Source organism: Morchella sextelata, assembly GCF_020137385.1.
Source record: "Morchella sextelata strain SCLS chromosome Unknown scls_4, whole genome shotgun sequence".
NCBI lineage: Eukaryota > Fungi > Ascomycota > Pezizomycetes > Pezizales > Morchellaceae > Morchella > Morchella sextelata.
In genome coordinates this window covers 2017340-2041608 of record NW_025408619.1, presented here as the reverse complement: position 1 = coordinate 2041608, position 24269 = coordinate 2017340, and the positions used below count along the sequence as shown (strand labels likewise).

General features: G+C 45.3%; 8 protein-coding genes across 8 annotated transcripts; 4 read left to right on the top strand and 4 right to left on the bottom strand.

Annotated features, from left to right (window-relative positions):
* Nucleotides 1-181: 181 nt before the first annotated feature.
* Nucleotides 182-1051, bottom strand: H6S33_010439 (uncharacterized protein; the record flags this gene model as incomplete). Its single annotated transcript, XM_044841825.1, has 2 exons — nt 182-766; nt 824-1051. The coding sequence occupies 2 exons, from the start codon at nt 1049-1051 to the stop codon at nt 182-184; spliced, it is 813 nt and encodes a 270-aa protein (XP_044697582.1).
* A 2267-nt stretch (nt 1052-3318) lies between these two features.
* H6S33_010438 (uncharacterized protein) lies at nt 3319-4674 on the top strand (the record flags this gene model as incomplete). Its single annotated transcript, XM_044841823.1, has 2 exons — nt 3319-3702; nt 3757-4674. The coding sequence occupies 2 exons, from the start codon at nt 3319-3321 to the stop codon at nt 4672-4674; spliced, it is 1302 nt and encodes a 433-aa protein (XP_044697581.1).
* Nucleotides 4675-7705: 3031 nt separating this feature from the next.
* Nucleotides 7706-11992, bottom strand: H6S33_010437 (uncharacterized protein; the record flags this gene model as incomplete). Its single annotated transcript, XM_044841822.1, has 1 exon — nt 7706-11992. The coding sequence occupies one exon, from the start codon at nt 11990-11992 to the stop codon at nt 7706-7708; it is 4287 nt and encodes a 1428-aa protein (XP_044697580.1).
* Nucleotides 11993-12629: 637 nt separating this feature from the next.
* Nucleotides 12630-14696, top strand: H6S33_010436 (uncharacterized protein; the record flags this gene model as incomplete). The annotated part of the gene is made up of 1 exon (XM_044841821.1): nt 12630-14696. The coding sequence occupies one exon, from the start codon at nt 12630-12632 to the stop codon at nt 14694-14696; it is 2067 nt and encodes a 688-aa protein (XP_044697579.1).
* Nucleotides 14697-15173: 477 nt separating this feature from the next.
* Nucleotides 15174-15909, bottom strand: H6S33_010435 (uncharacterized protein; the record flags this gene model as incomplete). The annotated part of the gene is made up of 3 exons (XM_044841820.1): nt 15174-15404; nt 15463-15606; nt 15682-15909. 3 exons carry the CDS (start codon nt 15907-15909, stop codon nt 15174-15176), a joined length of 603 nt encoding a protein of 200 aa, XP_044697578.1.
* A 2062-nt stretch (nt 15910-17971) lies between these two features.
* Nucleotides 17972-19956, top strand: H6S33_010434 (uncharacterized protein; the record flags this gene model as incomplete). Its single annotated transcript, XM_044841819.1, has 6 exons — nt 17972-18047; nt 18111-18225; nt 18295-18867; nt 18918-18990; nt 19046-19779; nt 19848-19956. The coding sequence occupies 6 exons, from the start codon at nt 17972-17974 to the stop codon at nt 19954-19956; spliced, it is 1680 nt and encodes a 559-aa protein (XP_044697577.1).
* Nucleotides 19957-21245: 1289 nt separating this feature from the next.
* Nucleotides 21246-22588, top strand: H6S33_010433 (uncharacterized protein; the record flags this gene model as incomplete). The annotated part of the gene is made up of 4 exons (XM_044841818.1): nt 21246-21308; nt 21370-21514; nt 21572-21861; nt 21920-22588. 4 exons carry the CDS (start codon nt 21246-21248, stop codon nt 22586-22588), a joined length of 1167 nt encoding a protein of 388 aa, XP_044697576.1.
* Nucleotides 22589-22888: 300 nt separating this feature from the next.
* Nucleotides 22889-24092, bottom strand: H6S33_010432 (uncharacterized protein; the record flags this gene model as incomplete). The annotated part of the gene is made up of 3 exons (XM_044841817.1): nt 22889-23447; nt 23511-23638; nt 23718-24092. 3 exons carry the CDS (start codon nt 24090-24092, stop codon nt 22889-22891), a joined length of 1062 nt encoding a protein of 353 aa, XP_044697575.1.
* Between the last annotated feature and the right edge of the window lie 177 nt (nt 24093-24269).

Here is a 24269-nt window from a genome sequence, read left to right as displayed (position 1 = left end):
TGGTCGCTATGTAATTAAACTTGATCCCATTACTATGAAAGGCTGAGAGGCCCCTATCACTCCGGCCAATATTGAGAACCTTAATCATACCAAAGTATACGCGAATCAATTCTAATGCCAAACCAAGCTCTAATCAACAAATATCATATCTAAACACGCTCACTATACATTTACCCCAACCTCACAAGAATCCCTTTACCTCCTCTTTCGCCTTTTCGTCCGCAAACTCTGGCCTCGTCAACTCGTACCCACTTGTCGTCCTACCATAGGTGACGCCGCCCAATCTGCTGACAGGCCTCAAGACGCTGGGATCAATCATATTCTTTTGCTCGTTCAGCGCATCCTCGCGTACATGAAAGTTAACGCCTTGGACAATAACCAATGTTCCCGTCTTTGCCCCCGTACTAGGTGAAAACCAATCATGCGTGTGAATCAACTTCGCCTCAATGGAGAATGCCGACTCTGCGACGCGCGGTGGTGCAACCTTGGTGGACGCAGCCTGTGTCAGTCCCGTGGGACCCCATTCTGATACGCCGTGGGGGGCGTTGATGGAGGTGTAGTTTGCGGCCTCAATGAACCACTCGGAAATAATATTGATGGTACATTCCTTGGTTGTGAGGAGGTTCTCGCAGGAGTCTTTGTTGGCGCCTCGGCCGGCGCTCATACCGATGCAGAAGATTGGTGGGTCATGGTTGACGATTTGGGTGTAGGAGTAGGGTGCCAGATTATACTTGCCGTCGGTAGAGACGGTTGAGACGAAGCCGATCTGTTGATTTGTTGTCAGAATAGCTACTCTTTGTCACGAGGGGAGGGGAGGACTGACGGGACGCGGAATGATTCCAGAGATAAGAAGCTTATAATTGTCAAAGCTGGTTCGACCATTACCGTAGGGGTCGATCTCTACGGTCTTGTGGTCTTTCCAACTAGTGTCGTTGGCCCCGCCGCCGACTTTCCAGTCGGGCTTGACGGTCTTGGTGTGATGGAAACTTTCGTTTGCTTCGAAATCAGGACGGGAGTCCTCGATACTTTTGAAGTCGCCGTGGGAACCCATTTCTGCTGCTGTCTTTTGGAAGTTCCTAAGAAATTGAAGTTGTGAAGGCTTGGGTTTCTGGTAAAGAGAGCTGATACGGAGGGTAGAGGCGGGTTTCAAAGTTGAAAGGGCGTACAATCTTTGGTGTTTGAGAGTGCGGGGGAGAATGAACATATATATGGCTAGCTTATCAGGTTATCAGGTACAAGTACGTACGTCTGTTCCTACGTATCAGTACTCCTTGTACTAGTGCATTGGGGCATTGGGTATTTATTTACGCGGTGGTCCTACTCTAACAGGTACAGCGGGAGGGTTGATAATGCTGATTCTTTGATTATTTACAGCTAGACATGCACTTCAAATAATTACAAACATGCCTGTCTGCTGCTTGGAAATCGTTTTTTTCAGATGGTGCAAGGTCAGCCAGGCGGCTTCCCTCGGCTAGATGACGACATCTCCCCCATAAATGCTTATTTCTCTTGGAGCCGCATGCCAAGACCTCAGCGCGCCTCTACTCTATTAGCAACACCAAGAACCACATGTACTCTAGTAAGCAGATTTACATCAGCTTCGGCTACAGCCAATGAAAATTATACATACATACCTGTAGTCTGTGGTACCAAGGCCCCCAAATAGAGCAAACCATCAGGTTCTCTGATATTAAAGAATGTTCCTCACACCTAGTTAGATGCGCAGTTAGGCGGTTTGGGCGGGTTGAGTATATCACTAGACTCAGACCCAACCCTTTTGCTGGGTGGCCGTGGTTGGCAAACTTTCCTAGGTATAGTGGGACCCTATCTCATTACTACAAGCCTAACGAAACATCGCCATGAGGTATCGGACTACCTTAATGCATTATGCTAAACGCCGTTGCTGTTTATCCCCTTGTTAGGTTGCTAAAGCTGTAGCCCTCTAGTATGTGGTAGGTCCTCAATGAGAGAATAAACACTAGTAGTTAGTAGTGTAAGCAGAGCAAATTACATAAACTACATGTAACAGACCTCTCAGGGACAACTTAGTACCTCTAGGCTCTAGCGGCCAACCACAAGTCAACCACAAGTCGCAAACTGGTCTCTCATGGCTACCGGCACCGGATTCGCCCACAAAAACCTACCCAAACTATCAACCACGCGCCCAAGCAGCCGGTGTGAGGAACATTAAAGAAATCTCTCCGCCCCGCCCCGTTCATGTGAATACATACGTACATATATACTAGGGGTGTGCCACCTCGCGACCGCGAGTTGTTGCATTATGAGTATCTATGAGTATTAAATATTGATATTGATGGAGGAGACTCCTTCCACCTTCCCTCCCCTTTCCCGCCCCTCTAGTTCCCACCATCTCCACCGCCCTTCCGCTGCCCTCTACCCCCCCCCCCCCCCCCCCCCCCAAAACCACTCTCACCCTACTCCACTGCTTCGTGTTAGATTATTTAATTAGATATATTATTTAATTATATAGGCCTTTTTAAATTTTATTATGTGCGCCGCAGATACAGAGTTCCGTCAGTATCATTGAGTATCATTGATTTTGCGGCGTGGTTATTTAATTAGATTTATTATCTAATTATATGGCCTTTTTAATCCAGTATCATTGATTTTTTGTGGGATGCGCTGGTTGCTATGCAGAGGTCAGAGTCAGGGTCAGGGTTCAACCGATCGCGAAAAGACTGTATCGTAGTACATATTAGACTAGGGGTGTGCCAACTCGCGACCGCGAGTTGTACGTTGAATTATGGGTATCAAATAAAATTTAATTCTCCCTCTACAATCATGAGGGGCCTTCGGCTCCATCCTCCTCCTCTCGTGAGTGCTCAGTACTTTGATGTGTTGTGCTGACTAATCAACATCCCTGCACTCAGCAGCCAATCAGACCGTTCCAATATTCGAAAAATTAGCGATAGTACATTATAGATACATATACTTATATATGCCTACATCAGTAGGAAAAACGCAGCCCCACGCCAATCCCCTACCAGCATCAAGCTGCTCACCAGAGAAAAAACGGTCAGAGAAAAAACGGTGTGAAAACACTACCATATAGGACCGTGGAATTTAACGAAGAATATGGAATTAAACCGTCATTGCACGAACAATACAATACCGTACTAGCGTATTGACGGGAATACCGTATTCATAGCGAATCCATACCCTTTTTTGTTACTGTACGTATGCACCCCGCAACCGACACCTTCCGGAGCTCCAACATATAAACTTTTCAATTTATTACGTGATATTGATTTCACCCACGTACGTATCCGCCGCGAAACTTTGGCTTTATGGGCAAAAATGTTACTCGGCTGCTGGGTAATGTTGTTTCAAAAGACTATAAGAGTTCGTCATTCGGCACCAGGTCAACGTTCCTATTCAACTTTCAACTCTCCCGAGAGATCTTTGCGGTGCAAACTTGATCAACCATTAGCAGTAAAGATTAATCTTCCTCGCCTGGAAAATATGGAAATGGACGGGAACGATTTACCGATTATCAGCTGCGGTGCAATCGATGTCCCTAAAGACATCCACATAGAGGCAGTCGAAGACTTACCGATAGTCCCCAATGATACATGTACCGACTGTATCCCTACGGAGACGGACGTAAACCTACAAAATATTGACAAATTGTTCAAACAACTTCAGGGTTTGAAACTCGAAGGGACTAGCTATATTGAAAAGGTGTGGTCTCTCACCTATATGCAAGGTTATTCAGCTAACAAGTCTATCTGCTAGGAACCGGAGACTATTACCAACCTTATGAAACCAGTATTTCCCGAGGGACAAGCTAGATTCTTCGATGACAGCCTTGGCAAAGAAGGGCTGCCCAGTGAGACTGCCCACTCAATTAAACTACCGGACGAATTAAAATTAGTGGCACCGCCCAGCCCCAGCTACAAAGAACCCGCTTTAACGCCGCAGATCGGTCCCCTTTTTCTTGAAGATCTAGAGCGCCGGATCCTACTCGTCAGAGCATGTATCGACCAAGTCGATGATTTTATCGAGGGTTCCAAGATGAGCCACTTGAATAAAACACAGACTGAATTTTCCAAGAAGGCCGGCTTCGGTAAGCTGCTGGAAAATTTGTTGAAAATCTGGCCCAGAGAGCAACGGAGACTTGTGTCTGTATCTACACCGAATACTGACAAGGAGAAGGCACCAACTGAGTCTATCACTCGTTCGAACGAGAGGGGAATGGAAAACGTCAATGAGCATGAACAGGGGTATGGAGGACCCCAAAGTGCGAGTCTCGATGACCATTTAACATCTACCAAACGAAAAAGACCGACGGAGACCGATGATAATCAAGATGACGATACAGAGGGGAGTGGCATACGCCCAATACAAAAGAAAAGGCCATCATGTGTCTCCAGCCCTGATAATAAGCCCATTTCTCGATTGACCACGTCGGAGTTGACTTTGCAGCCGGGTAAGCAAAGTGAGCAGAGGGTCATGGAGCGATGGGCGGATTTAGCAGAGATAGACAGAATTATAAAAGAAAAAGGAGACGGGTGGAGTGGCGATCTGGAGCCGGAGATAGAGGCAAAAATAAGGAAAATGGAGGATGCCGTCGAAGATTTGAATGATGTGGTAGAAGAATTATCAGACTGCTTCAAGGAGCTAATGAGCATGATGACTGAAGAAGATGAATGAACTGTTCCGTCCTATATCTAGGGGGCGTTTACTAATATCTATCTTTGGAGGTTATTATAGCAGGGTCTATGTTATGAGCGATGGTATATGGTACAAAGATGTATTTAAGAACCATGAAGAAGTATCAACACTTGAGGTTTCCCAAGATAGATCTCGGGGGGCTTAATCCCGTATTTGGTTTAGCTTGGCCAAGAGAGTCGAGTGATACGGTATGACGAAAGAACCCGAGTTCCCCCCAATTGGAGAGAGAACTCTCCGGACACAAAGTCACTGACACGTCCATAACATGGCCGATATTATCCGCCCTCTTTCAACATCAAATGTTCTCGGGTCTACATCGGAAGCTGATCTAGCTAACCCAGACCATTAAGTCCACAAAACACTAAACCATGGTCATCAATATTGAATGAACCGTGAAACTTAATCAGGCAGCAAATCACGAATGCGCGCGAGTATCGGAGAAGCGCGGAGGCTAGATTTAAAGTGGGAATAAAGAAAAGGGTAGGGATAAGGAGGGGCAAGAAAATTGAAATGGATGGTGATGGCGGGAAATATCAAAAGGTTTCCGACTTCAGTGCAGCTCCCAAAAGTACCAAAACATTCTCAAAGTCAAGTATCAAAAGAAATCAGGTATGAAATCTCCGTAAGAAATAGTGACCAAAAATTTGCTGATAGCGTTAAAACCGACGAAAGATAATGAATTAAGCAAAAAAAAAAAAAAAAACCGACGAAAGACCTAAGCCGGGTGATATTTGAAGACTGGGATGATGCCCTAGTCATGCGATATCACTCAGTTCTGAATACCCGCCAAATTCTACGTACCCACTACATACATATTTATGTAGAATGATTTCTTATACTGATTTCTCATACTGATTTCTCGTTGTGATCCCAATCAGATTGAAATATGCAAGCAAGTATATTCTTGAGCATTCATGTTCATGCAAATGAAGGCTTAAATCTTTGGTGACACGTGAGAATTTGTTCCCTAGCTGGCTACATGTACCCAATATATGATCGATGCAGAGAAAAGTATCAGAAGAAACAAACCTGTCCCACAAAAGCCAGCACATCTTGTTAATCTTCGTATGTAACTCATTTATTATATGTCATCTCAGACGTCGACATCAACAGTAGGCAAAACCCCTCTCCCCGCCTCGGCGCACTTATTACACCTTCCCAATGTCCCTACAAACACCTGCCGGCCATACAAATTATTAATAACTGTATGGGTAATGGTTAAAGCGCCCTTATATTTAGTCCTTCATCCGGTCGCCGAATGGAAACACCGCCTCCTTTACCATTCTGTGCCGCACGGCGTACATGGAGAGAAGGAACATTCCATGCATACCGCATATCCCGAGAGGGAGGACGCTATGTAGTTTGCAATTGGATTTGTAGATATCTATTTACGGGCAGAAAGAGAGTAGGTGAGGTACCGAATGTTGGTACTGAAACCTTTCTGGCTGGTCAACCATAATTCATTCTATATCTATGTCAATAATGTATTTCCTCGGGGTCCCCCGATTTCCATGTGATTTTGTTATATCTCATGCATGGTACACCGTAGCCTTCCTTCCTTCATCGCGCGGGCGCATCGAGTTGCAAAAAGTAAGACTTATTGTGGTGCAAGGGCACCAGTAGGGTTGGGTTTTTATTTCAGACGATTGCTGGCCGAGGAATCTAAGCTTTACGTTCCAAGAACCTCGAGGCAGAGGTATTGGCTAAGAAGCGAGAGACATGTCTTAGGTATTGTACAGTGTTTTGTAGGGAATAACAGTTAGTTAACTAGCCGCTAGCTTTCATTCCCCGTAATCGGCACTGCATGTCTGTCAGATTACTTCGCTAATCTGGCCACTAGAGTACTCGCGACAGACGTGAAGTACCCGAATATGCAGCTGCAAGTTTTTGGTGTATTTTTGACTTCTACTCCAATGGAAATTGCAGATTAGGACGTGCATTTTCGGGTACTTGTTACCTGCCGCGAGTAGAGAGCACACTGAAAGACACCCGGAATTCCAAGGATGCACACTAGCTCAGTCTTTTTTAGAGTGGTACCTAGTAGCGGTTGTTAGGTTTGACCTCCACGTTTTAGATACGCCTATCTTTGAAGTGCTGCTCAAGAAATGATCCCCGGATCCGCGGATGCAGATATATATATATTGAAGGGATGCCAGTTATCGTGTTATGATAGTGAGTGTGTAGCTACGTAGGCAAGTAGATAGGGCAGGCGTTAAATCAGCTACGCCCGGATTTGCAGTAATCAGGCACAGGTTTGTACAGACATGACGAGACCGGTGAGGTTGTCTTGTATTGTATCCACGATGTATCCAAAAGACGCCCCAGGGCTTGATCTTAGAAGTGCGAAAGACGTTCGTGTGTGGCCCGGTCACCGGGTTAATGTCATGAGAGCATTTGCAGGCAGGCACCTAGGCAAATGTAACTGCACATGTACTAACTAGTGGTACCTGATGTGCTTTATCATGGACCCTGAGGAGGGTGTTGTGAAGTATGTCTCAGGTTCACCCTTGTTATCTTTCATTTCTCGCTCTGATTGGAACTCGCGTGGTGTCCCATCCGTGGATCGTTGTCTTGGCGAATAACATCCCGCAGAGTTGCAGAGTTTATTTTATGCGAGAATAGCAACAGCTTGTCAGTGGCACTTGCGACGCCCGTAGACTGTTTTGCCTCTTGCTTTCATCCTCGCACATCCCTCCTCCTTTCCCCTTCACACCCCCCTCCCCTGTGAATTGGAGTGTGAGAGAATAGACGACTTGAGGAGGGTTTGAACACGTGACCTTTGTGAGGAATATGTTTATAGTGCAAAGAAGATACTATTGCGCCGCTGAGTTCCAGCGACAACTATGGGAGTTTGTTGCTCCTTATATACAGATAGTTCTTAGTACCACGTGATCCCCTGATTACATAATCCTAGCGCTAAGCCTCCTTATTCCAACTATGAGTCATCCCTTATACATGAGTAATTACCATACATAACCGATGTCGCAATGCCATATTTTTACACTTCCCCTCACTTGCCACATCGTATCAATTCTGACAATTTTTGGTGAGTTGGTTTTGGTAGTCCTTTGGTCATTATGTCCGCGACATTGTCTTCGGTAGGAACGTAGAGGATTTCGAAGGTTCCGGCTTCGAGTTGTTCACGTGTGTAGTGGTAGTGAACGTCGATGTGCTTGGACCGGTCGTGGATGCGTGGGTTCCGACAGAGTTCAATAGAACCTGTGTTGTCGGCGTGTATGAAGTACTGGTATTGTTGTTGGAGTTCGTGTAAGGCATTACGAATCCATACCAGTTGTCGAGCTGCGAGGGACAGGGCCATGTATTCGGCTTCTGTTGTTGAGACTGCGACTGATTTCTGCTTCCGGCTTCTCCAGCTGATGGCTGACTTCCCTAGTCTGAACACGTATCCTGAGAACGATTTTCTGTCATCTAGGTCTGAAGCGTAGGAACTGTCTGAGAATCCGTCGAGTGTTCTAGTATTCCCCTTCGGGTAGAACAGGTTCCAGTCTTTGGTTCCGTTGAGGTATCGGAGAGTTCGCTTGGCTGCTCGTAGGTGGTCCTCAGTTGGGCATGAGGAGTACTGAGAGAGAGCGGTAACGGCATGAGTGATATCAGGTCTGGTAGCTATACTCGCGTACATCAGTGATCCTATTATGGATTGGTACTCAGTTGGTTTCTCGATTTGGTCTTCCGGTTCGCCTTTGTGAAGGTTGAGGTTCGGTTCGAGTGGTGTGCCAACTGGTTTGCAGTTACTCATTCCAAATTTATCCAGGATCTTGTTGATGTATGCGCGTTGTGATAGTGTGATACCGTTGTTGGTTACCGTTATTTCTATTCCCAATATGAACTTCGAGTTACCGAGATCCGTACATTCGAAATCTGCCTTGAGTAGTTGTCTGATTTCTTTTCTGAATGGGGAGTCGGGTCCGAATATCATGATGTCATCTACATACACCGATATGTATAGATGGTGGTTCTTGTGTATGAAGACACATGGGTCGAATTTGGCTGGGACGAATCCTTTCCGTTGAAGAGAGTCTGCTAGGCAAGCATACCATTCACGGGGTGATTGCTTTAGTCCGTATATGCATTTTCGAAGTTTACAAACCTTGTTGTCCTGTCTGTAGCCTTCAGGCAGTTCCATGTAGATTTCCTCCTTGAGTACACCATACAGGAAGGCTGACTTGACGTCCATTTGTTGTGGTATCCAACCGTTGTGTGCAGCTAGTGCCAATAGGAGTCGTAGAGAATCATATCGTGCAACGGGGGCGAAGGTCTCATCGTAGTCTTGGTACTGTACTTGGGTGAAGCCTTTAGCAACGTACCTTGCTTTGTACCGCTCGATTGTTCCGTCCGCGTTGTGTTTCACTTTGAATACCCATTTTCCTTTGACTACTGCTCGGTTGGATGGTCTGTTGACAATATCCCAGGTATGGGCTTTGTCAAGGGCGTCTTTCTCAGTCTGTATCGCCTTTTTCCATAGGTGTTGATCGTCGCTCTGCATAGCTTGATTGAAGTTGGAAGGTTCTGTTACGAGGTGTATATGGTAGTTCGGGGGGAGTTTGGATACGTCTTGATATTCCGTGTCTAACTCAGCCCTATAACGTCTGAAGTCTTCTTTGTATTGATCGATTAATTCTTGTTCAGTGGCTTTGTCTCCTGGGCCATTTTCTTTCACATCTTCGATATAACTTGTAAGTAACTTCTGTTGTTCTACTACCTTCTCGTCATACTCCTTCCTTCGTACTTCTATTTCAATTTCTCTATTTTTTCGCTGGCGTATTCGATCTGATCGTTTTGGAGGTTGTGGTGGTGTACCTTTGGGTGTTGTTGACACAAGTGGTTTTCCTTTGAAGCCTTTGAATGGTACGACTGGTGCTGGAATTTTCTCCCAGTTGTCTCTTGGGTCTCGCGGTTGTCCCATAGGTACGGCAGGTTGTTTTCCCTTGTCTGGTGTAGCCGGTGGTGGTTTTCTAACCAGTTCCGGTGATTCTGGGAACAATCCTGGCATTTCTGTACGGTTCTCTTCGATTGCATTTGTCTCGGGTTCTGGATCAGACCTGTCTTCTGATTCGTATCCGTCGTCTGATGGTGCATTTGCCGTTTCTGGTTTCAGGCTGGGGATGAAGTCGAGTTCCACTGAGACTTCCCCTGATTCAGGAGGGGGGAATGTGACGTCCCGACTTTCAATTACCCTATGTTGTGTTCCTATCCAGATACGGTATATTTTATCACTGTCTGAGTATCCAACTATGATTCCTTCATACGCTCGGGGTGCTAGTTTGCTTCCTGCTGGCCTAGAGTTTTCTGGGATGTGGACGTAGCATTTTTTGCCGAATGGTTGAAGGTGTTGTATACTTGGCTTGGTTCCTTTTAGGGCTTCAAAGGGGGTCTTTCCCTTAAGCGTACTGTGAGGTAGCCTGTTTTTGAGGTAGACAGCTGTTGCGTATGCTTCTCCCCATAACGACTTAGGATGGTCCATGATCATGCACCTGACCATTGTGGTTACCGTCCTGTTGAATCGTTCTGCAACTCCATTAGATTCAGGAGTGTATGGGGGGGTCTGTTCATGAACTATTCCTTGTGAATCGAAGTAGTTCGTTATGTCCTTGTTGATGTATTCACCACCACCATCCGTTCTGAATCTCAGTATTGTTGTGCTATACTGTTTTTCGATCCTTGTAACGTAGTCCTTGATGGCCTTCTTTGCGTCTTCTTTCTGTTTCAGGAGATATATCCATGCGAAGCGGGTGTAATCATCGATGAAGGACATATAGTACTGAGCTTTTCCTTGTGACTGTATACTGAACTTTCCAGATAGATCTGAGTGGATTAGTTCGAATGGTCGTTTGGATCTAGTACTAATTGGTGCAGGTTTCTTGTGTACGCTTTTTGATAGTGCACATTGACTGCAGTGGAAACTTTCTGGTTTGGGAGGCAGCCTTTGAATGTCGTGATACAAGTTTTCTAGTGTCGCAGGGTGGCCTAACGCTTGATGCCATTCATCGTAAGAGGTCAAACGAACTGTATTGCTAACTACTTGTACATTCCAAAGTCCCTTTTCCAATTTTGCCCAAATTATTCCTTTCTTCTCTTTTGTAACCAACTTGCTTCCTCCTCCTGACTCCGTTCTAAATCCCTTTTTGTCGAGCACGGTTTCGGAGACCAATCCCACATTTCCCAAGGTTGGGACCAACAACACATCGGTGAGGAGTATGGAAGATCTACTTCCATCGGGAAGGTGGCAGCTGAAACTAGCGCTTCCCATTCCGGTGACAGCGTGGTTGGTTCCATCAGCTGTTCGGACGTTGCCGGTGTGAGGTCGGATGTTGATGAGTTGGTCTTGGAAGGGTGTGACGTGAGAGGTCGCTCCAGAATCAAGGATCCAAGTAAGGGGTTGGGAGTTGTTGTGGCGTACCATACAGATAGTGGTTGTAGAGTCATTTACTACAACCGATGCCGAGTTGTCCTTTCTCCTTCCCTTTCTGTTCTTGTTCTGTTCTTTGAGCTTTCTGCATTCCGTGTACTCGTGGCCTTTGTAAGGCTGTCCCCTTTTCTTGCACCAGGTGCATTCCTTGTCGCTTGTGGTACTCCTGGTATGGAGTACCTTGTTCCCTGTTTGAGGGGCTACCTCATCCAGGTTCTGTAGTCGTTGGCGTACGTCTTCATAGGTAACATCCTGTTTGGTCTGGATGTTGTCGACGACGTTGCTCATCGATTTGGGTAGCGAACTTAGGAGGAATGCCGCCATGGCTTCGTTGGATTTGGTGAGGGGTAGGAGAGCCTGAGCGAGTTTGTGGTCTGCGCTTTGGCATCTGGACTTGAGAGTATTCCAGTTCGCATCGAAGGTCGCGAGATGCTCGGTCAGTGATCCGCCTTCTTGCATCTTCGTGTCTAGGACGCGGCTGAGGAGGGTGATCGTGGTGTTGGGTGAGACACGATCGTAGAGGTCTTTGAGCGCCTTCCATGCGTAGAATGCATTTTCGGCGGAGACGACTGTTGGTTGTATTTCTTCGCATACAGCAGAGATGAGAAGGCTGTGCATTTGTTTACGAGCCTTCTTTATCTCGGTCTTGCTGAGTTCGGTGTCATTCTCGTCAGGGTTCTCGATGCTCAACGCTTCCCACCAGTCTACAGCGTCGAACGTTATCCTCCAGGCACTCGCCCAAGTTTGGTAGTTGGATTGCCCTTGAAGTTTAGGGAGTCCATCAAACTTGAGACGAATGTTACTGGTAGCTGTTGTCTCTGAGGGTTTAATCTCAGCAGCCTTGGATGACGATTCTCCTTCTGAAGGCATGATGTTGTATGAAGTGTTGTTGAGTTAAGCGAGGTGGCGATGGTGTAGTGCGGATTCTATTTGGCAGAACCCGGGCTCATAACCTGTGAATTGGAGTGTGAGAGAATAGACGACTTGAGGAGGGTTTGAACACGTGACCTTTGTGAGGAATATGTTTATAGTGCAAAGAAGATACTATTGCGCCGCTGAGTTCCAGCGACAACTATGGGAGTTTGTTGCTCCTTATATACAGATAGTTCTTAGTACCACGTGATCCCCTGATTACATAATCCTAGCGCTAAGCCTCCTTATTCCAACTATGAGTCATCCCTTATACATGAGTAATTACCATACATAACCGATGTCGCAATGCCATATTTTTACATCCCCCACCGTCAAAAAAATTATCCATCGCACATACAATACCTCCCCAGGTACCTGTTCCTTACCCACACCGGATCGATCGAATTATTCTCTAGTGGGGCACTGCAAGTCTGCAAAAGTCTCGCCGCTCCACCTTGCCGCCCGGTCAAACTACGGTAAGTTCTCTAAATACCCCCTCCGTGGTCTACCCTCTCCGATATACCCATCATCTCTTTCCTCCTCTGCTCCGGCAATTCTCTAACGATCTCGGTGAATATCTTTTTAGCGATCAGGAATGGCTAGTTCGTCACAACAAAAATCCTCCACCACGAAAAAACAAGTCCCTGCGAAAGCCGACACCGAACCCGCGATTGTAAGACTTCACATCGTACCGTTGACACCGGAGACGACAGCGTCGTTAATACCCGAATCGGTGCTTGACAAAGCCACTAGACAGAGTCTGAGCTACCATACTATACAGACGTTCCCAGAGAACTCATACGCATTCATTAATCTGCCCAAGGACCAGGCAGATAAATTGAAGAAAAGACTCAACGGATCTGTTTTCCGCGGTGTAAAGGTCCGCGTAGAAGAGGCTAGACCCGAAACTTGGGTGAAGCATCCCGAGCCAGAAGGAAACATGGAGGACGCCGAAAGCGCAAAGAGGGCAAGAAAGGAGGAGAAGAAAGAGAAGAGGAAGAGAAGTAAGGCTGAAGACGAACCAAAGGTAAAGAAAAGAAAGAAGGGCGAAGACGGCATCCTCCAAGGAATAGGACTCCCCGAAGGAAGGAAGGTACAACGTGGTTGGACAAAACCCGCTGTGCCTACAGGCGTCTCTGCAAAGTATGCCGGCAAAGCATCTTCGTCTGCAAAGAAGATAGAGGACGAGTCTAAGCGCGAATGTCTCTTCAAGACACCCCTCCCTCCCAACAAAGCCACGCCCAAAGACGAGAAAAAGAAGGATAAGGAGGAGAAGAAAGAGAAGAAAGATAAAAAAGAGAAGAAAGATAAGAAAAAACGTAAGAGAGAGGTGGTCATCAAAGAGTTTAAGAACAACACCAAATTTCCCCAATTTTTGAGGGTTAGCCAGCTCGATAAAGACCAGGCCGCCGAGAAAATGGCGAGCGAGTATGTCGAAGGGGTCGGCTGGGTAAATGCGAAGGGCGATGTGGTAGAGGAAGAGAAGGCTAAGAAGAGAGCAGATGGAATCATGCAAACAGAAGTCCAGGTACCGGAATCTGCAGATACGCCAAAGGGCGTGGATGTCACAGATGCATCGGAAAGTGATGACGAGGTCATGGTTGATGCAGCCACCATGGTTCCTACTGAAGCCAAGGCGGGTAGCGAGGATGATTCCAGCTCGGAATCTGAATCAGAACCTCAAATTCCTGTTTCAAAGGCCCCCTCAAAGAAATCTCAAACCGCCGCCACCACGGAGTCCGACTCTTCGTCATCTGAGTCTTCAAGTTCCGAATCTGATGAAGAGGAAGCTACTGAAAAGACATCACCTATCACCCCAGTCACCCCCGTCTCGCCAACCAAACCACTCCAGTCTTCTTCTACCACCTCACCCAAAACTACCGCTCCTGCCCTGCAAATCACCATTCCTACTGTCACAAACCCACCCATCCAGGCAGTCCATCCACTTGAAGCTCTCTACAAACCCACCACTAAAAATACAACCTTACTCCAAGTCGGAGTTGCCCCCTCCCCCGCTTCCGCAACTACTGAAAGTTCGGCTTTTAAGTTCGGCTTTGGCGCCGATTACGATTCGGACGAAGAGGAGGAACCAGTTGTCCAGGCCCCCTTTCGTGATCGCTACCGCTCCGCCGCGCCCACGCCAGACACGGCAATTGGACATCGCAAATTCTTCCCAGATGAAGATGATGGTATGGGTCATGGGGGAAAGCTTGGGTTCGTCCCGTCTACCCCGAGGATTGTCGGAGGTTTCCCTGGTGGACAAGATCTGCTCTCGGTGAAGAAGGATGCCACACCTTATACCCCCTCTACTGAGTCTCCGTTACTTTTCCCGCATACCGAGAGTAGGTTTTTAGGCGCGTTGAGTGTGTGGTCAAAGATACCAACTCCAAAGATACTTACCGAGGCCGAGGATGAGCCGGTCGAGGAAGAGGACGAAGGACAGCCCAAAAAGAAAGATAGGAAGAAGAAGGCCAAGGCAGTAGAGGAGATTGAAGAGGTGGCGCCAGGGGATAAAACGATGGCGGACGTCTGGAGCGAGAAGTTTTATGAGAACAGGGGAGAATGGAATCGTGCGTGGAAGCAACGGAGAAGAGAGTCGATAAAGCAAAAGAAGAAGAAAGAGGCCGCTGGGAACCTAAGTGTAAAGAGGATTACTGCGTAAAAGGGAATTGGGTGGGTAAATGCAAGCATAACGATCATGGGGGTCATCTCATTTAGATTTTTTTGCCATTAGTTAGTGTTTAAAAAATACCAATGACTATCTTCTTTTATCTTGTATGTACGATGCCAACCGAATAATGTTTTAGATCCCCTAGAGCTTTGTAGATCCTGTGGCTATTCTAGTTTCTATATAACAAGATAAGTAATCCACACATGAGAAGGGAGGTTTGAAAGTTTTGACTTCTGTGCTATTGCGATAATTTCCCAGCATTTTTTTCTCAACACATTGTTAGGATATATTTTCTCACTTTGTCTGGCCGAAAAAAAGTGTGAATGTTAAATGATCTCATTTATCCGTTAAAACACTATTGGGTCCATACATGCGGTCTATTTGGGCTTAAATTACATCAATGATTTGATATTGATAAAAGAGATTTACAATGACAACTGGTTAAATATTGTTCGCGCTCGTATCCAGCTATGGATTTAGTTTCTCATCCCAAGCAAGCTTCATACGTCCATCTGGAGGGACATAGGATTCAATGGCAGAGATAACCCCACCGGAAGTTGTAGCTACTCTTAGTATTCCCCTTGTTTCTTCTTCCACAAAACCATTGCTGTAGAAGTCTTCCATCATCTTTAAGAAATTGTCAAAAAATCCGTCGACATTGAATAGAACAATTGGTTTCGCGTGTATCCCAATCTGGCTCTAATTTTCTCAATATTAGCTAAATTCATAATATCTACGGACTTTGGCAGTTGTGTACCCAGGTTATAATCTCGACCAGCTCATCCAGAGTGCCAAATCCGCCTGGCAATGCAACAAATGCGTCACTGACTTTCGCCATCTCGTTCTTCCGCTCATGCATGCTTTCCACCACTGTGACAGTCCCAATATCCATTTCCCCTTCCTGTAGCAAAAAAAAGACCTTGGTGAGTGAATTGATCATTTATATATATAGTAGGGGATTTAGGAGCCTTCTTACCACTTCACGTTGAATAAGGGCTCTTGGGATTATCCCATGAACCTTCCCACCTTTGTCAAACAATGTTTTAGCAACAGAGCCCATCAGGCCTCGGTTTCCACCGCCATAAACTAGGCTCCATGACTGTTGATATAACTCTTCTGCCAGGCTCTCAGCGGCTGCAGCGAATTTTGGATTTGTTCCTGGCCGTGAGGCACAGAAGACACATACTCGTTTTTCGGAGGTCATTGTATTGGTTTATAATTTGAAAGAAAGTGAGCTTTTGCTGATAGAGAGCTGATATAAATACCCATAATGGTATCTATCGACTCAGAAGACACATAACCTGTTGACTCTTGACTCAGAGTTGGAATGTCTGATCATCCCTTCTTCAGCCTTGGTTGGGGATGGCGTGCCGTGCCAACTGTACATACTGTGCAGGTTAGTTAACTAGCGAGAGATAAGAACGGCTATGGACGCATTGGCGCGGCGTGATATGGACTCACGATAGTCACTGGTGTCCCTCATAGGTATTTCCATTATTCTTGAAAGACTTTGTGTCGGATCCGGAACGGTAGACGTTTAATTCTGGGCTTTTGTGCCCTGAGCTCAACACCTAACTAGGTCAACCCCAAGGAACCAAACTTAACTACATACATACGCTTGAGATACATGTAGTCTTTGCTTCAAGTTCAAAAAGTGCAATACATGTACTCTATCTAGCTCTATATCTACAATCCTCGTTGTCCTTGCCTGGAACCACGGTATTTACAGCGATGCAGGGGCTGTGCACCTATGTCATCGGGTACTCTAGCAACTACTCGTAGTTTTTTGGCGTTTCCGGACGCAACTGCTATTGCATACACAGAAAAAAACTCGCCAAGGCTATCTTTTGTATGGCATGCAATAGCAGTTGCGTCCGGAAACGCCAAAAAAACTACGAGTAGGTGTCTCTAACTACATGGAGTTGCGTACCCCTAAACAGCCAATCAGATTTCAACATTTAACTAAATGCGGATGCTGAACATTTAGAGTATGTAGTGCTCTAGAGAAATCTACATACAGTTCCTGCAGTCAGCTTGCTGTACATCCCAGCAACGAAGCTGAAGTCAACCCGGTAGAACACTCTAATGATTATGGAGGTAGAGTAAGTAAGTGCTCTATATGGCACCTAGCTCGTGCCCAGCCTTCTGCTGATTGGCTATTCACAGGGAGTGCACATCCAATCTGACACTACAATACTAGTATTTCGCTGACGTTTTTGAACTGGGCCATTATTGCATACACCCAAAATCATGAGCTTGGCGTATTTTTGTATGGCATGCAATATCAGTCGCATCCACAAACGTCAGAGAAATACGAGTACATGTATAGTACATACATCATGTAGTACTGAATCCGAAGAACCTACCGCTAAATCTCGAGTTATTCGGGGGGTTGCCAAGGCAAAAAGCTGAGGACCTTCACCTTTAGAGGAAGCGATCTTCAAGAAAACAGCCCTCTTTTACAGGATCTAAACTAAATCTAGTTTAGCAGGTGGCCTTGGCAACCCCCCGAATAACTCGAGATTTAGCGGTACGTTGCCTACGTACATGTACTTATGTATGTATGTATGTATGTATGTATGTGGTCATCTCATGATCCCGTATGAGCTACGGCACCGGTGGAATCCGGAAGAATATCTGAAATGACAAACTACACTCAAATACCTGACCAATTTCTATGGTGCGCGACTGAATATATACGTAGGTAGGAAAAAATAAAGGCCCAACATTGATTGGTTGCAATGATTGAATTGGTTGTAATGCGCCACTGACCCAGGTGCGCGAGTGTCTACATGTACTCACCCGGTATACGTATATAGGTGTGAGATTGAATGGGTACGTAGCTGCTCTACATGATGTAGTCATGTATCAGGTAACGACCGGTCAGTGTTAGGACCGGGTCGGGAACCCATGGGTCGTAAAAGATAATGACCTAGGTCGTATCCTCTCCCGGGGTCGTATCATCAAGTTATGAGAAACCTGAGAAAAGTCTGTATCTTTTTCTACTAGAATCGCCTCTCCTGCCATTGATACGACCTACATTATGACTGGTCGAAGACCTAGTCCCATCAAAATCGTTATAACTCGACCCAAGCTAGATGAATCGTTAGCACCCCCGGTCGTTACGAGCATGGAGGCCATGCCAAGACGGAGTCCCTGTCATGGGCTACATGCATAGTGCGGCTCAACTTTTTGTCGCCAAGGGTATCAGGATTCACCTTTTTTTTTCCAGTTCGACAATCTATTCCCAACCCACGTTCATCACAATGCCTTCAACAAAGCCCCGATCAGCGCTCTCATTAACCGAGCAGCTTGCATTACTGGAAAATCCTGCTCCGACTGGTAAATAAATCTATCAAACCAATTCCTGCGCATATTTATAGTTACTTACAAGCTTTGACCTAGACTTCGATCCAGAGGCTCTAGAGGAAGAGCAATGGGATGGTGAAGGTAGCGATGATTCCGAAGGTAGTGAAAACGAGGGAGAACATACTGGAAGGGAACATTATGTTGCCGTAGGGTACAAATAAATTCATATCATCGATATTATCTATTTACATTTTTGCCTAGAGGCCTAACAATGAAATAGAAAGAGCAAATTGCGAAAAGGGCATCCTGTATTACTGGACCCAAAATACAACGGGGCCAAAGTGAGTCGCGATAAGCTATACGACAGTAATGAAGACGAAGAATCGCGAGATTCCGCGGATTCCGAAGACGAAGAGGACGAAAAATCAGACGCTGAATCAACTGGGGGTGTCGAACTCAACAGCGAGGACGATATCCGGGACGGTACACCACTCAGCGGCGAAGATGACGAAATTGATAGCGACGATGCATTAGGGAGTGAGGAAGAGAAGTTCGCTAGCTTCAAATTCAGGGGAAGTACTACAATACAAAAAATGAACGGTGCCGCAGGTTCCAGCGGGGAAAGTTCTGGAGACGAGGGAAACGATGAAGTTGATGGAGATAATGACGAGGAGGAAAGTAATGAAGAGGATGGGAATGAAAACTCTGATGAGGAAGACATTGAAATGGAAGATGATGAAGAGGAAGATGATGAAGAGGAAGATGATGAAGATGAAAGTGAGGATGAAGATAATCAAGAGGAAGAGATCGCCCGGAGAGCGCAACTGCGAAAAATGATGGCCGAAGAGCAAAAGTATGAAATCCCTAATATTATGATTCGACTTAATTTCTAAAAACTTCTAGGAATGTGGTTAAGAGCATCTCTAAAGCAGCAAAAGCAGACGCAGACAAAGGTTCTGCCGTTCGGCAACAACAAGTAATAATATTATATCCTTCTCCAAAGGCGATAACTCTATGCTAATAAGTAGTAGAAAACTTTCGACTCATTCCTCAGTATTCGTATCAAGCTCCAAAAGGCTTTAATATCTACAAATTCCCTACCAGAGACTCCGGCCGAGCCAGAATCATGGAAAGCTGCTGAAGGTGCCGCATTAAAGTTATGGAACATACTTCATGATCTCCGTTGTGACCTCTCTGATTCTCGAACTGGCAACAAACGAAAACGTGATGACGAGGATACCGTCGACACCACTACTGAAGCTCTTGCGACCAAAATACATCAACTCGATCGCGATGCTGCGCCCTGGCGGGAAACGACACTTGATAAATGGTCTGGAAAAACTCAAGGCGTTTCCACGGCTAACCTTGGAAAGAAATTAAATAACGCTGCTTCCACCCATCGTTCCCTTGTTGCCTCAATCAATGAGACACTTAGCTATGATCAAGACCGGTTGATTATCCGTACTCGTACCCCACGATCGATGGCGCCTGGATGTACTGAAGCCGAGCATCCAGAGATCTTTGACGATGCGGATTTCTATCAACTTCTCCTTAAGGCCCTGGTAGATCGACGAATGGTAGATGGCGGGGCGGGAGCAGGAGCAGGCGCGATAACATGGACAACCGCCATGCGTGATTCGAAGAAGAAAAAGGTCGTGGATACAAAAGCGAGTAAAGGAAGAAAATTGCGATATCAGGTGCAAGAGAAGATTCAAAACTTCATGGCTCCCTTGGAAAACAATACCTGGCATGAACAACAGATTGAGTATGATTCATTATTTTTATTTCCTCGACCACTATTAACCCAGATACTAATGTTTATTTCTGTTTTAGTGAGCTGTTTTCTAGCTTGTTGGGCCAAAAGGTCAAGGTCGATGAAGATGAAGAAGACGCGGAAGAAAAAGATATTGAGATGGATGGTTTGCGGCTATTTAGGAGTTGAGGAAAACTTTCAGCTAGATCCTGATCGTAATGTAAATTTAGCAAGACAAAGTATTTTTGGTGTTTTAATAACAAACATTTCCCGTGTAACTCAAAGAGCACACTAGAATATGAAGAATAGGAAACCAAAGTCTGGCCCACATTGTAACTGGTGCCATCGTGTATCCTACTGAGGTAATTAGCGGGTTTTTACAATTCGTGTTTTTTTTAAGCTACATCTATCGATCACGGTTTATTATTACAGCTACATGTACATGTAGTTACATGTAGTTTGCCAATGTATTATTGGTCTCAGCCTCAGCCTCAGTTAGCCTCAGATACTGTGGGCAGAGACGAGCCGCCTCGAGCATTGGGTTCATTCAGAGTAAACCTTATATCTAGCAAGCCCAAGCCGGCTCGGGGTAATGATCAGGCCTGACTTAAGCAGGCTCAACCTGAAGATATCCATTTTTTAGGAGATATAACGAGTTATGGTGGCTGCAGGAACAATTCAGGCGATTGGAAATTCTTTTCCTTTTGAAACGCCCAGTACAACTGAGTATAGCTGTTCCCCACTTGTAACGCTTCATACTCAACACTTTACAGAAAAAAATCTTTTTTTTTTTTTTTTTTTTTTTTTTTTTTTTTACAATTGAACGCTACCTCGAGCCCTTTCATTAGCCAATATCAAAGGCTCTAGGTGTACAAGTTTTATTTCTCAAAGGACCGAGTCGACTATAAATTATGATGTGGCTTAACTTGAACTGGCTCATTGGTTACACTAGCCGACTCTGACCCTTTCTGAGACTATTTCTATGTTAGTGAGCAAGGGTTTCCACGCTTTGGTGATTGACATTGTGCATATGCATGGCGTTGAAATAAAGTTACCATCTCGCTTCCCGCCCGTTTGCATCCCATGCACAGTATAAAGTATGTAGGTACTTTAAAAACTGATGCAAACAGATAATGCACCTTATCAGTTTATATTTGGCATCTACAGCTACGATCAAGTAATGGAGGACTTATAAAGAGATTCGCTCTATACAGGTAATCTCCTACCTTGGTTTCTTCCAGGGCCTCCGGTCCCACGCATACATGTATGTATATGCCCCAGACGCATGATCATATGATATTTGAGCTCTATCTGTTTCGCGCTAGGACTCAAACCAAGATTATCAGGGTTAGGTTTCTATGGCTTAATGAGGCTCTGCTAGATCCTGGCAAGAATAAAAAAAACCTTGACCCCGCCGACACCCACTAGACATCACGACAAACGACACGAAGATTTGATCTCAAATAAGTCACGAAAATATGAAACTCGATACTCATGCAATGCGGTACCTTAGTTCCGAGGACTGGCGTGTCCTTACAGCTGTCGGTTTCCTGGGCCTCTTATAACAATCCATCCCGAGTGACTGACGGTGGGTGATTGTAGGTTGAAATGGGCAGCAAGAATCATGAGGTCGTCCCAACACCTTTGATAGCCCAAATCTCGGGTTTGCGCGGTGCTAGTGGTGTAAATAAATCTATCTCTGCCATTGCTAAGGTTGGACTGATCGCGAAGGTCAAAAACGCAAAATGTTTGTTCCACGCTAAATCGGACTTTGTGTAGAATGGTCTCAAACTAACTTGGTTAGATGATGGATACAGATTGACCTATGGCGGATTAGATTATTTAGCCTTACACTCGTTTTCCAAGCGGAGGACGGTTTACTCGGTCGGTAACCAGATTGGCATCGGAAAGGAGTCTGATATCTTCGTGGTTGCGAATGACACGGGGAAGCAACACGTCTTGAAGATACATCGTCTTGGAAGAATATCTTTCAGGAAAGTAAAAGAAAACCGGGATTATCTTCGGAACCGAAACTCAGGAAGTTGGATGTACATGTCTAGATTGGCAGCATTGAAAGAATATGCCTTCATGAAGGTATTTTCTACTCCCTGTTTTGTTCCCAAAGCGACGATAACCCATAGCTTTCTTCTAGATTCTTCACGAAAACGGGTTTCCGGTTCCTACCCCGCTTGATCAAGCTCGCCACTGCATTGTTATGGAATTAATAGACGCCTTTCCCCTCCGTCAACTTTCCACTGTTTCCGAGCCCTCAACGCTCTATTCATCGCTCATGGAGCTAATCCTAAGATTTGCATCGATGGGACTGATTCATGGTGACTTCAACGAGTTTAACATTCTTGTCTATGAGGATAGCTTAAAGCCTATCGTCATTGATTTCCCTCAGATGATCAGCACAGACCATCCCAACGCGAAAGACTACTTCGATCGTGATGTACAGTGCATCAAGACCTTTTTCGAGCGAAGGTTTAGATACACTTCTGATGATGATGGTCCGCATTGGAGCGACGTGAAGAGGGTTGGAAAGTTGGATATTGAGGTACAGGCCAGTGGTTTCTCAAAAAAGCAATGGAAGGAGTTAGAGAAATATATGAAAGAAGTTACGCCCCTTAACGATGATAATGAGGATAGTCAAGAAGAGAGTAGGGAGGACGAAGCGGACGAAGACGATGATGATGATGAGGCCGAAGAGGGTAAAGAGGATAACGAAAAAGCGGATATTGATTTACCCGACGAAGAAAAAGGAGATAACACACAACTATGGGAAGCTGTCCGAGCTTCTAAAGAAAAGGGCCTGAGATGAGGTCTATGCAAAAAGGAGGTTATGGCGTTTAGGTTTTTTTAAAATATTTTAGTTCTTACTGGGATAGCTTTCAAACCAAATCGAATTCGTTATCTTAAATCCATAGATTGAGTGATATGAATGATCATACATGATAGTTACTACAAACTAAAATCGCACAAGATCTCAACGGTAATAGGACGAAAGAAACGCTCCGAGAAGAAATAACCATAACAAGTGTATGTTTGTCACAGAAAAGAAATTAAGAAAAATCGTGCCCAAACGATTATCCATCCACTAAGAAATAATACGTGACGTGCCTTATGTATCTAGCCACAAACTCATATTATCAACCCGGGGGCTATTTCGTGGACGGGAATGTCCTGAACTAGGTGATTCGATCATTATCGAGTCTCGATCTGGTTGGTACGACGAAGAACATAATAATGCGCTCGCAGAATTGAAGTATTGATACTCGGTAGTGTAGCAGGTCTTTCCATATATGTCAAACCGCATATCTCCGAATCCCGTAGCTTGAGGTAAAGTAGAAGCTGTATACTCCGCAGAAGATGAAATAGATTGAGTTGTAACGTCTTGAGTCCCAGATTCAACTATTTCTTCCTCAAGTTGTGCATCGATTCCAGGCACGACTTGTTTGAGCTGGTCTGAAAGCTCCAAGCTGTGTCTCCGGAGGGCCGCGTTCACTTTTGACATACTCCTCAGCCAAACAAGCACCATTTTACAGTCTTCAAGTAAAGCAGCTCTATATTCGGGGGTATGTAGATTTTCGTCGGCCATCTCTAGCATAATAATCTTATTTGCGGGTATGAGGTGATGTATAAGGCACCACCACGGCGAGTTGGGAATTAGATCCTGACTTCTGTACTCCTTGACAATCAGATGAATGATAGCACGGGCGGAGTTGATACATGTTTCTGCTGACGTTTTGCTGAATTCTCTAAACTCCAGGGACTCGTTAGGCGTACTATCTTTACGAGCGGAAGTCTTTGAGAGACATGGCCTGTTGGTGAGCATAAGAATTGTATAGTACTGAAAAGCTAGGTTTAATCTCTGTCGGAAGATAAGCTTTCACTGGACAGCTATATATATTCAAGAGTAGTGATATATTCAATGGAGTACTAGTACTAACCTGACGCCTGAAAACCGTATCAGTCTCTTCTTTGAAGAAATCGAGGGCAAGTGGCAATTGAATCCTCCAATTTTGTAAGCTTGTTGACAGTCTTACTATCAGGTCTTGTACTTGAGACCAACTTTTATCGCGAAAACTCTTCTCAGAATATAGAATGAACAGCATATCCGCAGAAATGGCCATAAGCGTTTGGTGTTTGGAGAAATACGCATCAAGCACTGCGACGTCACTGTATTGAGCTGGCAATATCTCATCGTTTAGGGCTGATGGGTACGGCGCACTGCAAATCCTATCTTGAATGGCACAAGGACGTCCGGTAATAAGGCACAGGGTGGTTTCGAGGCAATAAAGACAATACCAGATGCGAACGCGCATTTTTGCTTCTAAATCGCCTGAAACACTATCTCCACGTAGGTGTAGGCCAATTCCATGGGCTAATCGTATAGCTAGGCCAGCAACGTTCCATGCGCTGTATGCGTATGCAGTAAGCATCATTCGTGATACAATCTATAGAACTAAGGAAACAAACCGATTTGTTTGAATGCTGGCAAG